Source organism: Periplaneta americana, chromosome 16 (assembly GCF_040183065.1).
Source record: "Periplaneta americana isolate PAMFEO1 chromosome 16, P.americana_PAMFEO1_priV1, whole genome shotgun sequence".
Classification (NCBI taxonomy): Eukaryota; Metazoa; Arthropoda; class Insecta; order Blattodea; family Blattidae; genus Periplaneta; species Periplaneta americana.
This window is the reverse complement of record NC_091132.1, coordinates 44848730-44870106: the sequence shown is the minus strand read 5'-3', so window position 1 is coordinate 44870106 and position 21377 is coordinate 44848730. Positions and strand designations below refer to the sequence as shown.

Sequence of the window (21377 nt, the reverse complement as noted above, 5' to 3'; positions counted from 1 at the left end):
GCTTAAGCGGACACTCAACTATATTTTGGAACTTTTTTCCTATTTGACCAATCTTTTTCAAATTTGGAAAGTAACATGCAAAATCTCAGCACATTAGATCCAATACTTTTAAAAATAAAATTTTTAATCAATCATTAATTGAATAATTTCGAGGGAAAAATTGTTCCGGAGCCGGGTATCGAACCCGGGACCTTTGGTTTGACGTACCAACGCTCTACCACTGAGCTACTCGGGAACTCTAACCGACACCGATCCAATTTTTCCCTCTATATCCACAGACCTCAAAGTGGGCTGACAACCGTCAAGCAACCAACTTCGAGTGCACACTAACTCCGTGTGACTTAAATTGTGGTTTTCTGTTAACGAACAGTGACTTTACAGGGAGTTATACCTGAAAATCTTGATTTGCATAATACACGTCACTGTTCGTTAACAGAAAACCACAATTTAAGTCACACGGAGTTAGTGTGCACTCGAAGTTGGTTGCTTGACGGTTGTCAGCCCACTTTGAGGTCTGTGGATATAGAGGGAAAAATTGGATCGGTGTCGGTTAGAGTTCCCGAGTAGCTCAGTGGTAGAGCGTTGGTACGTCAAACCAAAGGTCCCGGGTTCGATACCCGGCTCCGGAACAATTTTTCCCTCGAAATTATTCAAATCAACCTTACAGGGAGTTATACCTGAAAATCTTGATTTGAATCATTAATTGAAATATCACTTTTAATTATCATTTTTTATTTTTTGGCTTTGTGCATTTGACTGTGACTTCTCAATGAATAGGGGAAGAATTCTGCATATTGATTTAGTTCTGTCTCGTAAATTAGTGTAGAAATTTTAATTTTTCATTTCTATGACACTTTTTCTCCAATTTTTAAGTTGAGTGTCCACTTAAGAATATGTAAATTAGGAAAGTCGCGCGCATTTACTTGAATGAAACACGTTTCAAGGGCTCTGAAAAACATTTTTGAACATGTGAGGTATGCGGACAGTAAGAGAGGTCTAATTAGTCGCTGATATAGAAGAATCAAAACTATTCCCTGAAAAGAAGCTGGCACTGTGGTTGAATACCATATCGGCCTACTTGGTACATTATCCTTAACGACATCAAAACAAGAGATAATTAATTGAAACCTAATATAAGACATTCATTCATAACATCATTCCAACGGAAAGAGAAAGCGTGAACTATTTCATCGGAATAAACTTGAGCAGACTCTGATGAAGGACCAGTTATTATGCGCATATATGCTATGCAACTTTTTCCTCTGCCCGCCCCTTCTCTTGTGACAGTACCTTTCTCATAAAGATCAATGGAGATTGCAGTACCGTGATTCCGTGCTAACGGCGATGTTTTAGCAACAAAAAGGGAAAATGGAATAAGGGATGAGGGGAAAATACGGAAACCGAACAGGCGGAAAGTAAACAAAAAGAGAACAAAACGTAGAGGTTGCGCTTCGCGTGTGTCAGGATAGGAAGTGCACAGATATATATAAGACGGTAGAGCGTGTGGGGCAGTTATTCTCTCAGCGATTCCACCGGGGAAAGCTCTCACAAACAGATAGAGATGAGTCAGGTAAGCTGAACTAGCCTTGTTCTTCCACGATTTTACATCGATTCGCGTTTACTAATCATGAGCGTCAATCAATCAAGGCTCGTTCACAATAAACCGGGAACAAAAACGACAATGGGAACGGAATAATGTTAAAATAAATGTATTTAAATGTGAGCCTTGAGAACTAACTATTGTGAATGCTCACATTTAAATACATTTATTTTAACATTATTTCCGTTCTCGTTCTCGTTGCCGTTCACGGTTTATTGTGAACTAGCCTTCACTTTGTCCGCCCGTTTCTTAGCGCATCAAAATTCCTCTCGTGTTTGAACGTGTGTTCTGCTGTGAACTACTTTATTTGGGTTTACTGTGAACATGCAAGAAAATTCAATTCGATTTGAAAAACTAGACTATTATTATCACACATCCACCTTGTAAAAATTATTATATTGCTCAGTGGTAGAGCATTTTTTGAATTGATATTTATTATATAATAGATCACAGACAAAGTACATACAAGTAAATCAATTTAACTCTTACATTACACACTTTACAACAATTTTACACAAAGATATAGTATTATTTAAATACAATTTCTACAGTTTACATATTTACAAAATTTGTTTTATCTTGCACTTGCTTTTAGTTTTGTACAAGACTCAACTCGTTCTAGAATGTAGATACAATCAGTATTTGTTCACCTTCCTAAGTTGTACTTCCCTCTTCAATCTGCAATGTGCAGCTAGCATATCTAAATCATCTCTTATTTTAGTTTCTTCCATACCTCTTTCCTTACAGAAATATTTATACAATTCATACAAGCTCTCTCTCGTTGGTAAGCCAGTGGTAGAGCATTGCAATGGAGATCGAGAAGTCTCTGGTTCAAGTCCGGGTGCCTCCTAATTTCCTATAATTTCATTTAATTTCAAATTGTTTCATATAGTAATCAATAAAAATAACTCTTGAAGCAGTTTTCTCAAATTTTGTACTTGATTAATTAAATATATAATAATTTATTTCAATAATAATTTTATTTGAAAGATAGTAATAGTACACTTTTGGTTGGCACTCCCGATGAAGCAAAAGAAACATCCTTAGTCCAAAAGATAGTCCTTAGAAGTAGGCCTGCGATTGTTTCACACGTTTTATTGATCGATTGAGATTCCTAACGTGTGGACTTAGAACAAAAAGCAGGTAAGTGACATTATTAAAAAAATGAGGTAAGTGCGTGTTGTGATAGCCCAAAAGGATGTTTCTTTGGGATAAAATCAGGTAAGTGATCACACTGTGCAGTGCTGCTATATGGGCATCATTTCACCAAACTAGTGTATAATATTTCACTGCATGTAGAACTTTAACTGTAATTTCCTCAAAACTAGATTTCCGTCACTTACCTGCTTTTTATTCTAAGCCCCTCAATTGACATTCGACGCAAACGATAGAAAGTCAGTGTTCATAATATTTTTTGCACTAGTTTCAAAAGTGATTTTCCCCGCTAATATATAGTCAAATATTACACACTTTGCGTTAAACATCTGATTTTCGGAATGGCTATCTAATTTTTTTTTTCGAGTTCAGTCCTTGAATTTCGATATGTAATAATAATAATAATAATAATAATAATAATAATAATAATAATAATAATAATAATGCTAATAATAATAACAATAATAATAGTGAAATTTAAACGTATCATGAAAATTTTGAGTTAATTAAATCTAAATTGTTTAAGCCATCTTATAAATGATTTAGACACGTTAAATTGTTTAAACACTTCGTTTGTTTAGGTTCCTTGTAAATTACTTTAAAATCTTGTACTTTTTGGGCATCTGGTAAACTTTTTTCGCGTGTTGGAAGTACTGTATGCTTATTTATTATTTGTACTTTTAAACTGCAGAGCCTATGTACCTTTAAAACTGCAAACAGATAACTGTTGAGAGAATTTGAGCGTTTGCATCGTTGGAAATAATATATAGTGATAGATTTATTGATATTAGTTCACAAAAGTACAAACTTAATAATTAAAAAAAAATCTATATACAAAAGTAGTTATGCATAATAAATATACAATTTCCTAAACTGATTAATTTATCGCAAATCTCAGTAATTAATTGTTCGAACTTGCACTTACGTATAGTTTTAGTGCATGTTTAAACCAAGCATGATAACTATTAAAACTTTAAAACCTATTTATCTACTCCTTTTAACAATTTTCTACCATGAACATTTTTAAATTAATTCTTCTTCTTTCTTTTTTTTTACTTTAAACATCTAAATTTATTCTATAACTTTCATTATTTTGTAAATAATATATACAGGGAAGTCTAACGTTGCGGAGCTACGTATTGTTTCCTTAACCCTTAAGCCTTGGTTTTTCTGAACCGACGCATGCGACGTGCGGGGTCTGCGCATCTCGCAGCTATAAAAACCACTCACTATCTCTCGTTTAGTCCGGATTTGTGCGAGGCGGGCCTCGCATCTCGCACGTCGCATACATCGGTTCAGAAAAACCAAGGCTTTAACTAGCCGCGCGGGGAGTTGTCAACACTCCAGTCACATATACGGAGCTGTTAACTACATATCGAGTAAAACTGTACCACTGAAACTTCCAGTACCTTTCTTAGAATTGGTATGGCAACAATAACCGTAAATATGTTTGAAATCGGAATTCTCATACTCTAGATAATAACGGTTTAAGGGCCGATTGTATAAACCATTTAATCTTAGATCAGAGGTTAAATTGATCCTCGTTCTAGCTGAACTTGGAATTTTCTGTTGTATAAAGTCTAATCTGAGATTAATTTGTCTTAAACTAAAGTCAACTTTGACTGAAGAAATTTCTCCGATTAAGTTAGATGATCCAAGTTCACTTATTTCTTTTCTGTTTGAAATATACGAGTGGCAGATTGTGCAAAAAGAATAACCATTATTATTAATATTAATAGATGTGGTAGGTACATTTATATATATTTTTAAACGAAAATGGTCGTTTTATAAAGCTTTATTGTGTTTAGCAGTATCAAACACCATAACATAACAATTTGGAGAACGGTCAACCTTCTTATTGTCCGCCATTATTCACAATGCACAAAATAAACCAGTGTCTCCAACAGAGTGTAGGAAATTCGCCAAAAAGTAGCTAGAAAGTCGCTAGATTTCTCGTTATCAACAAAGAAAGATTAAATTTTGTCACTATGGGGTGCTAAAAAGGTCGCTAAATCCCTATTTAAGCAATATAAAAGTTAAAAGAAATTGTCGTTGAAAAAGAGTTAAAGTCTCTAAATTGGCAACGCTGAAGAAACCTGTACAACATGGCCCGCGCATTACATACTGCACCTGTTTATGCGATGTTGCCAAATCCTTTTCCCGTGAACTTGGATTGCATTTGAACCAAGGTAATTTGATCGCAGAAGAGTTTTATACAATAGAAGAAGTGTCTGAACTCAGTTCACTTTCCGATCTTCGATCAAAGTTGATCTTTAATCAGGGAGTTTTATACAATTGGGCCTTTGGTGTGGAGTGACGAAGTGTTACAACAATGCTCCTATTGTAAATAGTGACAGTGACTAAGCTGACCATATTTGTGTAACAAATAATAGCTAACAACGGATGTTAGGTAGTAACTGTGCGCACAGAAAAAACAAGAAAGTGGTCTGGAAAGGAAAATACAACGTTAATTATGATTAGAAGTGAACAGACATTCGAATATTACATGTGAACCTATATTGAAATAAATATTACTATTACTTACATTAATTATAACATTGTGATAGGCGTTAAAGTATTTCATATAGTTGTATAAATAAAAAAGAGTGATATTTTCATTATCCTCCTGAGTCTTGAGACATTTTTGTTTTATTTTTAAAGTTCAATATAATTCTACATTAAAAAAGAAGTCACTGAAATGAGGAAAAATGCTGAAAAAATTCTGCAGGTTACAGCACAAATGTAGGCATATTATACTACACTTCGGGTCTCTGCACATATTACATCTTGTATCACAATTTTTTTACCCTTAAAATATAACGTTTACTGTGTGTTTACTTCAAAAGCATGTCCTACGGTGCCTTGGCGTTGAGTTGCTGCCGCCATTTTCATTTACAAATAGTTTAAACACGCATTGCAATGATCGAATCGATCTTCTTATGTTTCGTGTAAGTCCCAAGAGATATCAGGAGCTTGACAAGTACTGAAAATATGTGATCGATAACGATTCCGCCTAGTGGAAAATTTGAAACTAAATGCATGTATGAAGTGTAGTATACTATATGACCCAGGAGGTTATTCACTATAAAAAAAACCGTAAGAAACCATTATATTTGACGTGTCGGCAATACACCGCGCGACTCTTAATGTTACAAAGTTAGGCGCGACTGCTTAAGGGTTATTATAGGTAAGTAGGAAACTGGGAACCCATCTGTTATGAGAAATGTACAAAAGATCGACCGACTTAGATTCAAAAGACAGGCCCCTCTTTCTTTGTCTGCCGTAAAGATGAAGGTGATACATGGAATCTTGATGTTGAATGCTTCTCTAACTATGACAAGACAATAAAGAATCCCACACTTTGTTGATGTGAAAATTTCATATCTGATTTAACGTTGAGATAATTGTAATTTTAATTACAAACTACAGAGGCTGTTCAGAGATATGATTTTAATTAGAAGAATCTAGTCATCGTAGGTTTCAAACTGCAGACATTATTCACTAATGTATGCAATTTTGAGCAATGTGTATCATGATCGAAGTTGCAACGGAAGTTTTAGAAAAAAAAAAACATGTTTCATATCCTCCGTATCATTAAAAACTTTTACAAGATCTTCTTGTTGTAAAAAAAATCTGCTAGCTTTAAAGTTTGTGTTAATAATAATTACTTCAATATATAGTGAAATTACAAGTAACGTGTCTTCAACAAGAGTTTACAGTTATTAGTACCATGGTAACACACCCATCAGGGATTCATTGAAACTTGCAGTCATAAATTAGAACTTGGCTATTATCTAAGAGTGCCCCTTGTTTATACTCAGCTAATGCACACAAATCGCGCTCAATAAGTGCAAATACTACACTAGTAAATTAACCGTATTATTTAATGAATGGAGAAAGTGAAGTGTGTACGGGATAAGTTACATAAAGCGATCATAACATCGAGCTGGCCTAATAGAAATAGAAGCAAATTGGTAAAAGTTATAAACTGCACTAGTAAAAGTATGTAGAACGGTGAAAGTGACAAATACATATCGCGGAATGTTTCAGTAGGTCCGTGTGTAAGTTAGACAGTTGATATCATTATGTCTAGAAAACTAAACGCAACAAAAATGGGAAATGAACTTACGTAAGAGCGCAGCCTTGGTGGTGATTCAGATATATTGTCCATCAGTATCTACAAGTCAATTCATTAGGAAATGACGTACATTAAATATAATAATTAAAGGGTTCAGAGGCATAGTGGGCCAAGTGCCATTTACTAAAAACGGAGAAAGCGAGGGTTAAAGTTAAACGAATACAATAGTTTAATGAAGATTGTCATATAATTTAGTTTTGATGTCCATACTTTATATTACTTGCTGTATGTTTCATTGAATTACGGTAATCTCTTAATTTTAACCTTTGTTTTCTAGCTTTTAATATATGGCGCTTGGCCCACTATGGCTCTGAATCCTTCAATTTTTAGTAAAAACGTTTGGCCTTGATGTAAAAGCAGACGCAGACAATGAAATCCCTTCCAAAAATCGCCAAAACTATTTTCCTAGTTAGAAATTGTATAATATTATAATAGAAACATCCAAGACGGATTGCTTTATATCGATAGAAAAGCGTTCATCTAAGAGATATTAATAATTATCTGCAATCTATATAAGGTGTAAGCGAAATAATCCTGCAGACTTTCAGAGCGAAAAGCTCATGTTGTATGTAACAACAAAGCGTAAAGTCTCTCGAAAGAATTTTTTTTTTAAGTGTTTAACACCCTCTTATTCGGTAACTATTTCGATTATAGGATCGTGATTTTTATCCAATCGATAGAAAATCTAATAAAGAATCATTTATCCCTCTGGCGTATTTCAATAGCGCGGATGGTTTTCGTGTAAATTTAATTTAAAAACCACTAATTTCAAGACAATGAACGATGCACCCAGATTGCAGCGTAGGCAGAGAGAGAATTGGGAGATAGTTCACTTAGGGAGACATACCTGAGTTCGTTGACACCTTACGTCTGTATTACGAGAAGAAAGAGCAGTGTGTTAGTTGCGATGTTGCCAGTCTGCTGAAACTTACAAATTAATTTTCTAATTAGCTGTGCCTTTAATCACAGAACGTACTTATGGATTTTCTATTTATTTAAGTGTACCCTATCGCCCCTTTCAATCTGCAGGATTATTTCCCTTCCACTCTGCATATGGAGTGCACAATGTACCAATGAGTGTTATACGTGCATAGTTCCTTTTCAGCTCTGGCCTTGAAAAACCAAGCCAAATTACTTTTTATTTCCTATGATCATAGTACACTATATTTTTTGTCTACTGTACGTCGGGAATGTGCATTATCAGGTACAGCTACATGATACAAACTTGTATTGTAACTCAGTAGCAGGTGAAGCCTAGCAGCAGATGAACTATTGATCTTTATGCGTATACCTTATTTATATTAGTCACACCTGCTTATCACGGTATTCTAATGAATCACAAGATCTAAGAGGACTGAAATATAGGTCTCGCAAGCAGGGATTACCGACGACAGGAATTCGAACGAAACAATTCGATAAGGAAGAGCCGGCGACAGGAAAGGTCACGAGATAACTTAAATGATATTCAAGAGTACAGTCGGAAGACAAACGACACCGATAGAATCAGTCTTGCATTGTGATAGTTACATTACGGTTTTAGTTTCAGTTCCACTGCATGTGAATATCTGTCTTGTTCCAAGTACGTTTATTTTATTATGTAGTGATGGAGCGTTCCCCTCGCAGAGTATCATTATTTTATTCGTAAACATAATGTTGCGCGTTTAATTCGCTTCGAATTTTTCTCTTGCTACGCTCTTCATTTCCACAGGCGATGTCCCCATCTATTCATCTTCTTGGAAGAGTCAGTACTTCCATCGGCCCGTATCTCTCGCTCCCTCGTGTCTACATATACACACGTCAAAACAGACAGTAGCCACCACTGTTTTTCGGTAATCGTTAGTTGCGCGAGCTATAATAGTACACTTGTATGCAGAAACAAATTCATAAAGCAATTTTTATTTAAAAAGACCGGTAACAATATTCTTATAATTTCTTGCGAGTTTTACATATTTTTTCTTATTATAAACAGTAACTTCCGAGTTTGAAAAAGAAAATAGTGAACAAATAAAATAGGTAATTTACTGTTTCCGCAATCCCTACAACAGGCCTATATTGTTTACTTCGAATTTTATACAGTAATGCCACATCTTGTATTGCACAGCATATGAAAGTATTACTTACCGCCAAATGTACAACATATGATTAAGTAGAAATTATGGCATTTGGAGTTTACGCACCAGAGATTAGAAACATAATTAACGTGAAGAACGTCTCATCTTGTTTTCTTATAATTTACACGTCTGACAACAATATAAATTCACTTATATTAAAGTGGTAACTTCCGTGTCTGAATCACATTTTACAGTGGGAGAACTGCTGAATCAGATCCATCATAAAGCAGGGAAAGTAGTAAAATCGCGGCAAACATATCCCTCTAATGGCTTTGTCGGTCACAGTCACTTCACACGCAGTAAGATCGCTTATATCTGAGAGTGTCTTGTAATTGCGCTCAAGTGTTGAATTCCATGTAACATCTGCTGCTTGAGACAAAGTACCTCAGCCATAGGCCTACTTTTTTTCTCATTTAAGTGTCTTTGCTGATTCGTGCGTTGAGAACAATTACAGAAAATGTCCATGAGGGTATATTTCACCCTCAACTTTCATTACTTTCACCAAATGGGTACATGATATTTCGTAGACTTTTTTGTGTTATACTTTTCTAATTCCGAGGGACGGTAACACTTCTAGAAATTCAGTCAAGATTCAAGTACATTTTTACTATTTTCAAACTATATATTGAAAATAAAACGATTCTTGTTAACTTTTATTATCAGAATCAATTTAGAAAAAATGCTTCACTCTGGTTATTTTTTAACCCCTTCAGACCTGATGTACATTATACTATACATTTTTTCTCTTATTTTCTTAAATGTCTTCTATACTTTCAAATATTTTGAAAAATTCAATGTGATAGAAATGGGAAGTATTATTTTTGAAACATTTCTATACCTGAATTAAAAATAAATTTTTAAATTGTGGGGCCCCACGGGTCAAAATTTCTCCCAAATTTTGATTTGCTGTGAAGACTTGATTTGGGATTTTTGGATTCCCAGAATCATTATGTCACCAGTTTCTTTTTTTTTTTTTTTTTTTTTAATTTTAATATAAATTTGGGACTGAAGGGGTTAAAATGATTATTCAACAACTTTATTAAGAAACGTCTCCATAAGCTACAAACAGGAAGACATGTCAGAAACTACTTATTTGGTAAGAGTAGTGCTGAAAACATATATTTTTGTGAAAATATTAATATTGATTTATCGTAGAGTACAAAAGTTTATATTTATACTCCTTAATGGAACTGGGTAGTAATTTGAGGCGAAAACTCCAATTTTTTTATTTTCTGTGTCAGAAAAGTACAAATATATATATATAGTGGTAGATAAGCCCTTTAAATGATCTCTTTAAAATGGCAGCATATGTTATTCATACATACTTCCTTAAAAAGTTTTCCGTAAATTGAGATTTTTGAAACATAAGTTTTCTCTGAATATACTGAATCTATTTATATGATTTTTTTACAGTAATTTCTGCAGCCTAAGTTTCACAAAGTAGACCTACAGATTTATGACTATCACATGTATAACATAAGTAAAAACGTATATATTTTGGAAAATGGCAAACATTTTGTCAATAAATAATTTCTATTCTATTTCACTAACGGTGAAATGTTTAACTAATGATTACTTTATAATTTACAACACACATTACTCGATAACTTAGAGAAATACAAGTAATATGAGTAAAAATTGGAGAAAATTATGTGCGCTTACAATTTGAGAAACATTTACCACAGTAGGAAAACAAGTTATCAGTTAGGATCTCTTTTTTGTACTTGCATGAGAAACTAATTTTTTGTATTTTATATCACTGAATTCAGAATGATTCATTCTATAACCATATCAATTAAAAAGCTAGAAATATTGTACTGAGATGCTTTAATCGTATAAGAATCACTATCCAGTCTCCTTAAAGGATAGTTAAAAAAATTAGAAGAAAACACTTCCGACCCACAGTTACTTCATAAAATATTTCTGTTTTGATCCCACCTATCAGCTCAAAAAAGTTTGCAACAGTAATTTTTTACGCACTTTGTGTATATTATTCAGATATTGTAGCGATAAAGTACTTTTCTTCAAATTTGAAACTATTTGTTATGTATTAATCTCTGTAACAATTATTTAAATTATTTGATTCTCGACCAACAATCTGTGTGTTGCAGATCGTTGCAGCTCTGGTCTTGCTGGCAGCATGCGCCTACGCAGTCCCCATCCAGGTGCACGAAGATGTGCATTACTCGGCTCCCCAACACCACGAGCAGGTGGTGCAGTACGTGCCACAGGTGCAGTACAGCCATGAGCCTCAGCAACATCATGAAGAGCATGAGGTCGAAGTTCACCACCACGTGAGTTGACAATATAGGCTATTAATTATTCTTCTAGATCCAGACAGAAAGCGGCGTATTTAAAAACATTTAACTCATCTTTTGAACTGCGGATACTATTCCGGGGTGAGAGTATTACAAGACAAGAAAAAGTTAAAAAGAAATTGAGGATGACACTGTAAACCGAAAATTTCTGAAGATATTATGTAGACTTATTATTCCAAGGCACTTTCTCGGATACGATCTTCCAAGAAGACGTAATGGAACCATCAGCTGAGTCATGGCTATGCTGTGATATATTGGAAATTTCTAGTACAACAACTTCATTACAGTTTGCCAGACTCTGAATAGTTTATGACGAACTAAGTGATGATCACTTCTCGGTGCTAGCGACATCTATGAGCCATACTCGTGGAATCGGGGCAGATATCTGCAAGTTAGGGGCCAGCCATTGAACATTAAACAGTGTATAAGATTAAAGATAATCATAATATTCAACGAGGTACGAGAAGATCGGATTCTTGAACCGTAGTGTACAGAACGACTTCGAAGTCGTGACATCCTGTACCACGACAGAGCATCATACTATATACAGGAACAAATAGTGGAGTTTTTAGTCACTTCGGATGTGAAATTAATTACTCATCCGCCCTACAGTCCAAATCTGGCACCATGCGAGCTGGTATCTGAAATGCCTGTATAAAAGTTTGTACAATGCTGTGATATGTGGTTCCACCGAATGTAAAAGTGTATAAGATTTAATGGGAAATACTTCGAGAATCAGTAACGTTGAAAGGATAAATAATTTGTTGCTCTAGATAGAAAAGTTTAGTGTAACCACAGTATACAAGCGTATCGTTGAGAGCATAAGTACTTACGGAGGTGAAGTATACGATATGAATAAAAGAAGAAAAGACAGAATGATAACAAAAGATATGGAAGGTTTTAGGGGGTGATTTGATTATGACATTTCTTAGGTGAATGTTGGTAACAAATTAATACCTATTAAATTACATTCAAGATTTATAGGTTCTATATTATTTATACCTTACACCTTTTCTTGGAGAAGATGCTGTGGCATAACAAGATTAGATGGGTGTCAAATAAGTAACATAAAAGGAAGGTTACACACCACTGAAGTGAAAAGATTGAAATAGTATGAGCATATGGAAAGAAAGTCCGAGAAGAGATTACAAAAATAATGTATGGAACTAAACTCCCTAACGACTATATTTCTACGTTTATGACACGGTGCCAAGAGAAAAAATTCCACACGTATTTTGTAAAACTTTAACGATTACAACAATAGGATATTATTTTATCGTTTTGTTAGTCTGAGGACAAAGACAGATTCAGTCTTCGAAATATTTTGATTTTCTTTCCGTCACTAAACTTGGAAGAAGTTCAAGCTACATCTCGTTTGAACAATTCATCATTGATATTCATACATTTATATTAATGTTTGTTGTTTTTTCGTGAATTAAAAATTGTATCTGATATTCTGTCAAAGACTCGCAATTTCGTAAATACAATTAAGAGAACTTGATGCAGATTGGATTTATGATACAAAAAGTGAAGAATTTTCTGAAATTCATTACATCCTTTTGACTTTGAAGGTATGTTTTAATTCTAATACAAACTTTATAATGACAAAAATATCACTAATATTACGATGACTCAGAACCAGAGTGTTCTAGGTCCATTTTACTATTTTTTTTTTCAGGAAAGCTATTTTAAGCTCCTGATATTCAAAGTTTCATGAAACAATTTGGAAAACGCTTCATAGCAACCATATGGAGAAGAATATGTACAATTTTGTTCGATTCATATATGCAGACAAGAACTGAAACACAATGAAACACAGATTTTTTTCTCATAAAAAGTTGGACTTAGAACAGTCTGGTTCCCAGCCATTGCTTAATCGAACTTCTACAGCGTTTATGCAGATTTTAATGCATAAAAATGTTAGCTACTACAGCAATGGGCATAATTGATCGTAACATTTACTGACAAAAATAAGAAAAAGAGATGGTACAAACATAATGGGGAATTTACACTCTTAAGAAGATTTTAATCGTTTATATGGGAGAATACATAAAATATTTTTAGGCGAGGAATACAAAAATGGAGGAGGTGAGATTCAAGCAGATTTATAGCAAGGAAAACAACAGCTGACCATGTATTTATAGTCAAACAGTTAAAAGAAAAATATGAATACATTAGGGCGATAAATTCAAATCGTTTTCGTTGATATGGAAAAAGCTTGTACTGTTTAATAAATTATGGGGAATTACTGAAGGATATAAAACTTAATGACACAATTATTGCTGCAATAAGGAATTTCTACAATGGTGCTATATCGAAAGTAAAAATGGGAAAATTATTTGAATGATATTTTGGTTGCGTTAAAGATGTAGGGTATCTTCCACTTTATTTTATATATCTCCCTATTTTTTTACAGAAATCATTAGAAATATGGAAGAAAATATATTTTAAAATAGTAGTACCCAGTGGAGAAGAAACCACGCACAAAGAATTGTATGCGGTATATCAAGTACTAATAGAACAATAGGAAGATGAAGAATATATGATCAGAAATTTGACAAACTAATATGGCAAGTGGAGATTGAAAATAGATTTAAAAAATTTATAAAACGTGGTGAAAATACTACAGATTTAATTTTCCAAGATGGAAAAAGCCTCATTAAAGACGCAATTATTTTCAACATTTTTAAGTATTGAAATTAATCATGAATCTAGTCAAAATGATATTAAACATAGGAAAAATAAACATACGTTGGGATCGGCAACAGCATTGTTAATTGGGATATTACGGGATAAAAATTGTATTTACAGACAAAATATGCATATAACTCGAAGTGCAGTGACATATGGAAAATAAAACAAAATTATCTGACAAAATTGATATAAATGGAAATTGAATTTTTTTTTTTGGACGTTCAGCCAGATATACTAGACGAGAAAGTATGAAAAATGGCGTAACTAGACAAAAATGGATATGGAAAATTCAATATGGACAATTGGAATGGTATGGACAGGTAAAACGGGTGGGAAATATCATATGGAAGAAGATGAAAAGGAGTTCTCGAAATACATGGATAAGGAAGTCAAAAGCAAAGCGTGAAAAGGGATTACAAGAACTAGAAGAAATAAAAAGAAAAGAAAAGTTTATATTATGGACATAAGAAGATGCTGCTATTTCATTAAAAGTCTGTGTAATAATAAATGTAATATTCCTCAAATATTATTACTTCTGAGAACAAGTTGCTTCCTACTGACACACTGGTAAATGTGACAAAAATATCTTGCTTTCCGCTTCTGTATTGGAATTACAAGAACGCTACTTTATAGACGTAAGGGTTACAACTTCTTTCTTCACGCTTACACTTCACGTAAGCCTTACGGGAATCCCCGCATGCAAACCGGAAATCGATAGGATACGTTCCATTTCATTATGTTCAATTAGAAGTTCCGGGAAATTAACACTAATTTAGTACGTAATGAAACACTTCAGATAATAATATCTGAATCACGTTATCGGTGTTAATTAACCTACATAAATAGATGCATTTTGTTGTAATCCGGTTAAACAGGAAGCTCAGTTGAGGAATGTACAGGACACAAGAAAAAAACCATCAGTTACATTTTTTGTTTAGTTTCTTGTAATGTTCTTATTGGAGTCTGAAATATTTACACGAGTTTTATACACATATTTATGTGATTAATTTACAATACACGACTGTAATATTAAAGCATGAATTGTGTATTAGTCGTCTATTAGCCTATGGATCAGTGGTAGTGTTCTCGCTTCGTGATTAAGCCGTCCAGGTTCAATTCCGACGTCGTTATTGAAGAAATATTTTATCATACCATGTGGACTAGCTGTGTCCTTTGTCTTATGATTGTCCTGTGTAGTCAAGGCTTCGGGATGTTCGCATATTCAGAGCGGTCTACATTATGAAGATATCTTATTTGCTAGGTTCAAGGAATAAAAACAAACCCCGACGTCTGAGAAGAGCCGAAAAATAATTATATTTTAAAACCAACAATAACGAATTATTGTAAATAGTTAAGGTAGCGATACTAAAAGCCTTACTTATAACTTCTCATTCTGCAAAGAAATTTTTCAATGTTACTTTTGTTCGGATCAAATTTCTGCACATTTAAAAGACAAAACTAAAATTATTTCTATCATTTATTATCATAATGCATTGCTCTCTAAAACTGACTGAGCATATTGGCAATTCAATCAATGTTTTTCCCAAAATACGCTATAAAATTGTTCATATAAAGCAGTTTTTATCTCGAATAGAAAGCAAAAACAAGCAAATTGTGTTAAATTTTGTTTGAAATATCTCAAAGAATAACTCACTGAAATTAATGATATTATTTACGGTTCATCCCATATATATATATATATATATATATATATATATATAGGCCTACTGTATATACACATTCATAGTGTGTTAAACCTTTGGGGAATGGAAAGATGAAGTATAAAGAAGCAAAAATGTTAATCAAAATATTAATAAATTTCGCCTTCAAATAGTTTCAGAGAAATCTATGTACAGGGAAAGCAGTATGTTAAACACAAATTTTCCGGTGTCGGGAGTGGCGAAAATATTGATTTATGTTAACAATATATCTATACTCATATTTTTTGGCATTAAAATACTTCCCCTTCTCACTTCGTGCCATGAAACAGTAAAGAAGAAAAATGACTAAACTTAACACAATATCCCTCACACAGGATTAAGGAGCTATAATTAGTTAGGGAGTGGTAGTATGGTCAATTCTGAGTAAAAAGTTCCTACCAATAGTTATCTAATTTTGAAAAAAAAAATGTGGAGATACAGCTGTTTGAATGTTTCAGAAAACAAGCCTTACAAAATATAAGAAGCAACAAAAAATTACTATGTAAAATGAACAGAACGTGTCTGAGGACAGCATGGTTCATAATTGGTGTAGAGAAACAGCCCATTGTAATTCCCTTGATTACAAGGATGGTCACATTCTTCCAGTATATCAGAACCCATGTATATTTTAGCAGTTTAGTGATACCTCATCAAAATCTAAAATTTCACCGAACGATGGATTGCTCGCTGTGGCCACGTGCACTGACCACCAAGTTCCCCAGACTTTGACCACCAAGGTCCCCAGACTTTATTCATACTTATGATTGTTTATAGAGTTGGATGAGAGACGAAGTTTAGAAAAGCAAAGTACAGTAAACACAAGGGACGAATTGGTCGGTCGCATTTTGAATAGTGCTGCGGCCATAAAAGGAGAAAAAAACGAACTCAGAATAGCAATACTTGTTGTTGTAAAGGGAGGGGAAAAGTACACTGAATTTTTAAAATGTATTGATACCATGTACACAAGCAATAAATGTAATCACTATCATTTGCCTTTCCTTCAAGCCACTCGTAACGTATGTTATGGGTAACATTCAAACAGATCTATCTACAAACTCATTGAAAATTGGACACACATTTTATATACTTTTTTTACTCAGAATACGCCATACTACAATCCCATAAAATACAGTATTTCCTATTTCTCTTGAATCACCTTGTATGTGTAATTAATAGTTAAGGAATATATGAAAATTAAGATCTATTGCTCTGTTTACAGGCACATCCCAAGTACGAGTTCAAGTACGGAGTGAGGGATCCACACACTCACGACATCAAGGAACAGGCTGAGAAACGAGACGGACACAAAGTATCTGGTTACTACAAGCTGGTTGAACCTGACGGCACCACCCGTACCGTCCACTACAGCGCTGACAAGCACACCGGATTCCACGCCCAGGTCCAGAAGTCTGGACACGCCGTACATCCCGTGGTACACCATGGCCACCACTAAATAGAATAACATACTCTTCATCTTCATCTCACCCTCATACCACATTAGTTTCCATGCTACCACACTCTCACTGCACGGTATACATTGACATATTTGTGATACATTTAACAGAGGACCTTAAAGCCATTTTTAACTTCCTGTACAGATGGATTTACGCTGTCGGACTGGTGTACTGAAAGGGGATATGAAATATTCCTTATGCCAACATACTTCAATTTTCTTGTCTTAACATCTGTCGGCACTCTCTCTGAGCCAGATGCTGAGTTTTTATGGTCTTCTGTATGTCTCGAATCGAGACGCCAGTTAATTTTTTATGTCGCTATTGTATTTTTTATCTCACTTCATGTGTTTTTACTGTTTCTATGCATTTAATAAAGTCTTTCAATATATATTTTATTTTTTGTTTTAATTCAACCCATTGTCAGAAATATTTCGCAAACAAATCAAATTCACTGCTTTTCATACAGAAATCTGATTAAAGTAATTTAAACATGTGCCAGAAATAAAGAATTGACGTTGAATTAAGCCTGATTTTCAAATTACATTTGAATGCTGTAATTATTTTTCTGTTTTTACTTTTAAGTATTTTTCACAACCAATAGAACGTACGAAAGTTTTAAAATAAGGATGTTGATTCTTTTTTTTTCGGAGACTTAAAAGCACATAAATGTCCTAGTAATCGGTTGCTAGCCGAGGAGTAGCAAGTTCAGTGGTGAGGAAGACGATCTTTGGGACGCCCCCTGGAAAGATGGACGGAGGCCGTAACAGGCCACTAGGCCTAATACCTGCAAGGACGATGATGATGATGATGATGATTCTTTTTTTTTTTCTTTCGGAGGAGAACCCGTAAACAACATCACAACCTTAAACTTAATGTGGAACCTCCTTATATTGCTATCCTCCTTTTGACTTCCTAACAGCATGTCATTTAGTTTCAGTAGCATATCCCTTAGTATCATCTCCTCTTCTGCTAACAACGCCATAGGCCTATTACCACAAAGTCTTAAGCACTTTATTCTTCTTCCTTCTAATATCATCCGTCCCATGTTCTAAAAACAGTTCTTCACTAAATCCTCCAAGTAGATTTTGAAAAGGGTAGGTGATAAAGGGAATCCTTGTATTCCTCTCCCTATTTCACTTCCTTCTGACATTTCTTCTCCTGTCCTGACTTTGACTCGTTGTTTCATATAAAGATTACTGAACAAGTTTTCTTTTTCTCCTAACCACACCAATTTTCTTCAGGATTCCCATTAGTTTATTCCAATCCGCTCTGTCAAACCCCTTTTCTGAGTCTACAAATACTACATCCGCTTCTTTATTCTTCTCTAGGTATCTTTCGCTGACTGCTCGTAGCAGTTCAATTGTATCTCTCATACCTTTTCCCTTCCTGAAGCCAAACTGCTCTTCTACCAATCTGTATAATAGGCCTATATCGTAATTATATGGTTATAAAAACAGAACATATCATAACAATATTAGATTGAACATGAAACTGAAAAAAAAAATACGTAACAGATGAGAATGCAATGATGTAATATCTTGTGATTATGTGCCTCAGCTTGTAAATCACAAAGCTAATGACACTCCAGAACCATTATCATAATCACTGGACGTAATTACAGGGTACTTGATTTGCCTTCATATCATGTCAACACATTTGGGCACTTTCACAGAAACGTGTTGATAATCACACCGTGAGTGGCGCTTGAACACTTCTTACGTGATTTTAGCCTCTTTCTAATGAATATTATGCTGTATATTTATTATCTATCATTCTGATGCTTTCAAAATCGAATATAAAGTATATTCTTAATATTTTTGCTTCAGTTGATCAACGAACAGTATGTTACGGTTATGACATGGTGTGGGCTTAGATGCCAGACGTACCGGAGATATATTCTATGACAAATCGAAAGGAAGGCAGTTTTCGAGTTGTAGCTGTTATTATTTGTGATTGTAACAAGAATATTGTCCGATTTTATCCTCGGTATGATATATCATCGTCTCTAGTTCTAGTTTATAAAATACCGTAAACAAAATGACTATAATAATTATTACAATTAAGTTTCTTTATCGTCTCTGAGAAGTTTTTATAAAGAATTAAATAAATAATTTAATTTAACTAAAACGATATCGTAAAACTTCTGACGAGATATTCAATAGATAATTATAGTTTAAAATATTATCTCAAAGTCTCTTAAAGATCTCTGAAGAAACGTTATATAATGTGGATGGAAACATATTATCCCATGTTAATATACTTACAGTACATAAGTTATAGATACGACATTACGAAGAAAACAAGTTATTATTATTGTTATCCAAATATTGAAACCCTATTTTACCTTTGGTATATTAGGGTTGTAGTTTGTTACATGTGAAATACATTATGTAGTGATAATACACAATTTTAAAGAATTAATAGTAGGTGTGAATCATAGTTACAATATAAATACACTAATTAAGAGACAGTAAACAATACTAAATACGTTATGCAATAATTACTTTCAGTTAAAACAAAATGAAATAAAATTAGAAATTATAATCGAAGGTGTAGAGAAATTGCAAGATTATTACATTAATTTGTGATCTTATACATAATTTTAAGCAATATTAATGAGATAATGCACAGAATTGGCGTAGTTACAAATAAAATACCTATTATATAGTTGGTTTGCGATAGTAAAGAAAAAATAAAAACAAAATTACTTATGGTTACAAACTATATACCTGTCATCAAATACTGAACAATAGTAAAATCTATAATACAAACATAGTTATTGTTGTCATTACTATTATTATGTCCCAAAGATAGACACCTTGTTTTACATAGTGCATTAGGATTTTATAACATCATTAATTTATATACAATTAACAGCTACAGTCTTGCGTGGATGTGGTGTATAAACTCTGTGAATTGTTTGTAACAACATTTTTTTCTAAGAAAATGGTAAAGGGGTGTGGAGTAATTTAAATTGCAATCCGAGATATGATATCTTAAAAAGTGTCTTTTCCTTTCGAACACTGGACAGTGGCTGTGCGTTGTCGTGCAATAGCAGAACATCCTGCTTCTCCTGATGTCGTCGAACACGACTCAGTCGAACTTGAAGTTTCTTGAGATTTGCAACATACCCGTCAGAATTAATGGTGGTTCCATGTGGCATGATGTCCACAAGCAAGAGTCCTTCTGAATCGAAAAACACAGTAGCCATAACGTTTCCTGCCGAAGGTGTACTTTTGAATTTCTATTTCTTTGGTGAATTTGCATGATGCCACTCCATTGTCTGCCTCTGTCTCCGGTCCAAAATGGTGGAGCCATGTTCCATCTTCTGTTACAATTCTTGCAAATAAGTCATCTAGCACTTATCATTGACACTTAGCATGATAACAATTGAAACAGAAGCTACACTGAACCCATTGCGTCTCCGTTTTCTTTTTGTTATCACATCTTGTCTTCAGATTTCTAAAATTCCTATAGTAATACAATTTTTAAAATAATATAAAATGTAACACTTAATGCTCAACAAAATTTCGCCTCAAACAGCTAAGATTTCTATCAGTAAAGCTAAGCCTATATGGCGACTACAGATATATCTAAAATTCCAAAAACATCTCCTAAAATTTCATGAAGATACTATAAATCTTGAATAATTTCGAGGAAAAATTGTTCCGGGGCCGGGTATCGAACCCGGGACCTTTTGGTTAAAAGTACCGGGTAGCTCAGTGGGAGAGCGTTGGTACGTTTAATCAAAAGGTCCCGGGTTCGATACCCGGCCCCGGAACAATTTTTCCTCGTAATTATTCAAATTAACTTTACAGGGAGTTATTCCTGAAAGCTTAATTTGCACTATAAATCTTTGTACCAAATATCATATGCTTACCTTTAGTAATAAGCCTGTAATATAATTACAAACATCCACAAAATTTTTACGCCTGAGAAGTCGACGCAAACTTGCTCTCTCCAAACATAAAAGCTCACTGCAGCAACTACAATAGTCACACAAAGCTTAGCTGTATGTTTCTGGAAACTGGACAACATATGCAATCCCTTGGCGGAAATTTGGATCTCGTAACACCATTGGTTAGTTCACAAAAGAGCAAAGAAAAAGTATCACGAAATAACCACTGTTCACCCTAATACTTTTTCTAATTTTTCAGACTTCCAACCACTTGCAATAGCTAGCTCTCTGATGCTCTTGAAAACGACC

General features: G+C 34.0%; 1 protein-coding gene and 2 non-coding genes across 3 annotated transcripts; 2 read left to right on the top strand and 1 right to left on the bottom strand.

Moving 5' to 3' along the window:
* Positions 1 to 163: 163 nt before the first annotated feature.
* TRNAD-GUC (transfer RNA aspartic acid (anticodon GUC)) lies at positions 164 to 235 on the bottom strand. Its single transcript has one exon. It is a non-coding gene; the product is annotated as a tRNA-Asp (tRNA).
* Positions 236 to 557: 322 nt separating this feature from the next.
* TRNAD-GUC (transfer RNA aspartic acid (anticodon GUC)) lies at positions 558 to 629 on the top strand. Its single transcript has one exon. It is a non-coding gene; the product is annotated as a tRNA-Asp (tRNA).
* An 821-nt stretch (positions 630 to 1450) lies between these two features.
* LOC138716189 (cuticle protein 8-like) lies at positions 1451 to 17565 on the top strand. The gene is made up of 3 exons (XM_069849027.1): positions 1451 to 1570; positions 11116 to 11298; positions 16936 to 17565. The coding sequence occupies exons 1-3, from the start codon at positions 1562 to 1564 to the stop codon at positions 17167 to 17169; spliced, it is 426 nt and encodes a 141-aa protein (XP_069705128.1). The 5' UTR covers positions 1451 to 1561; the 3' UTR covers positions 17170 to 17565.
* Positions 17566 to 21377: the final 3812 nt, after the last annotated feature.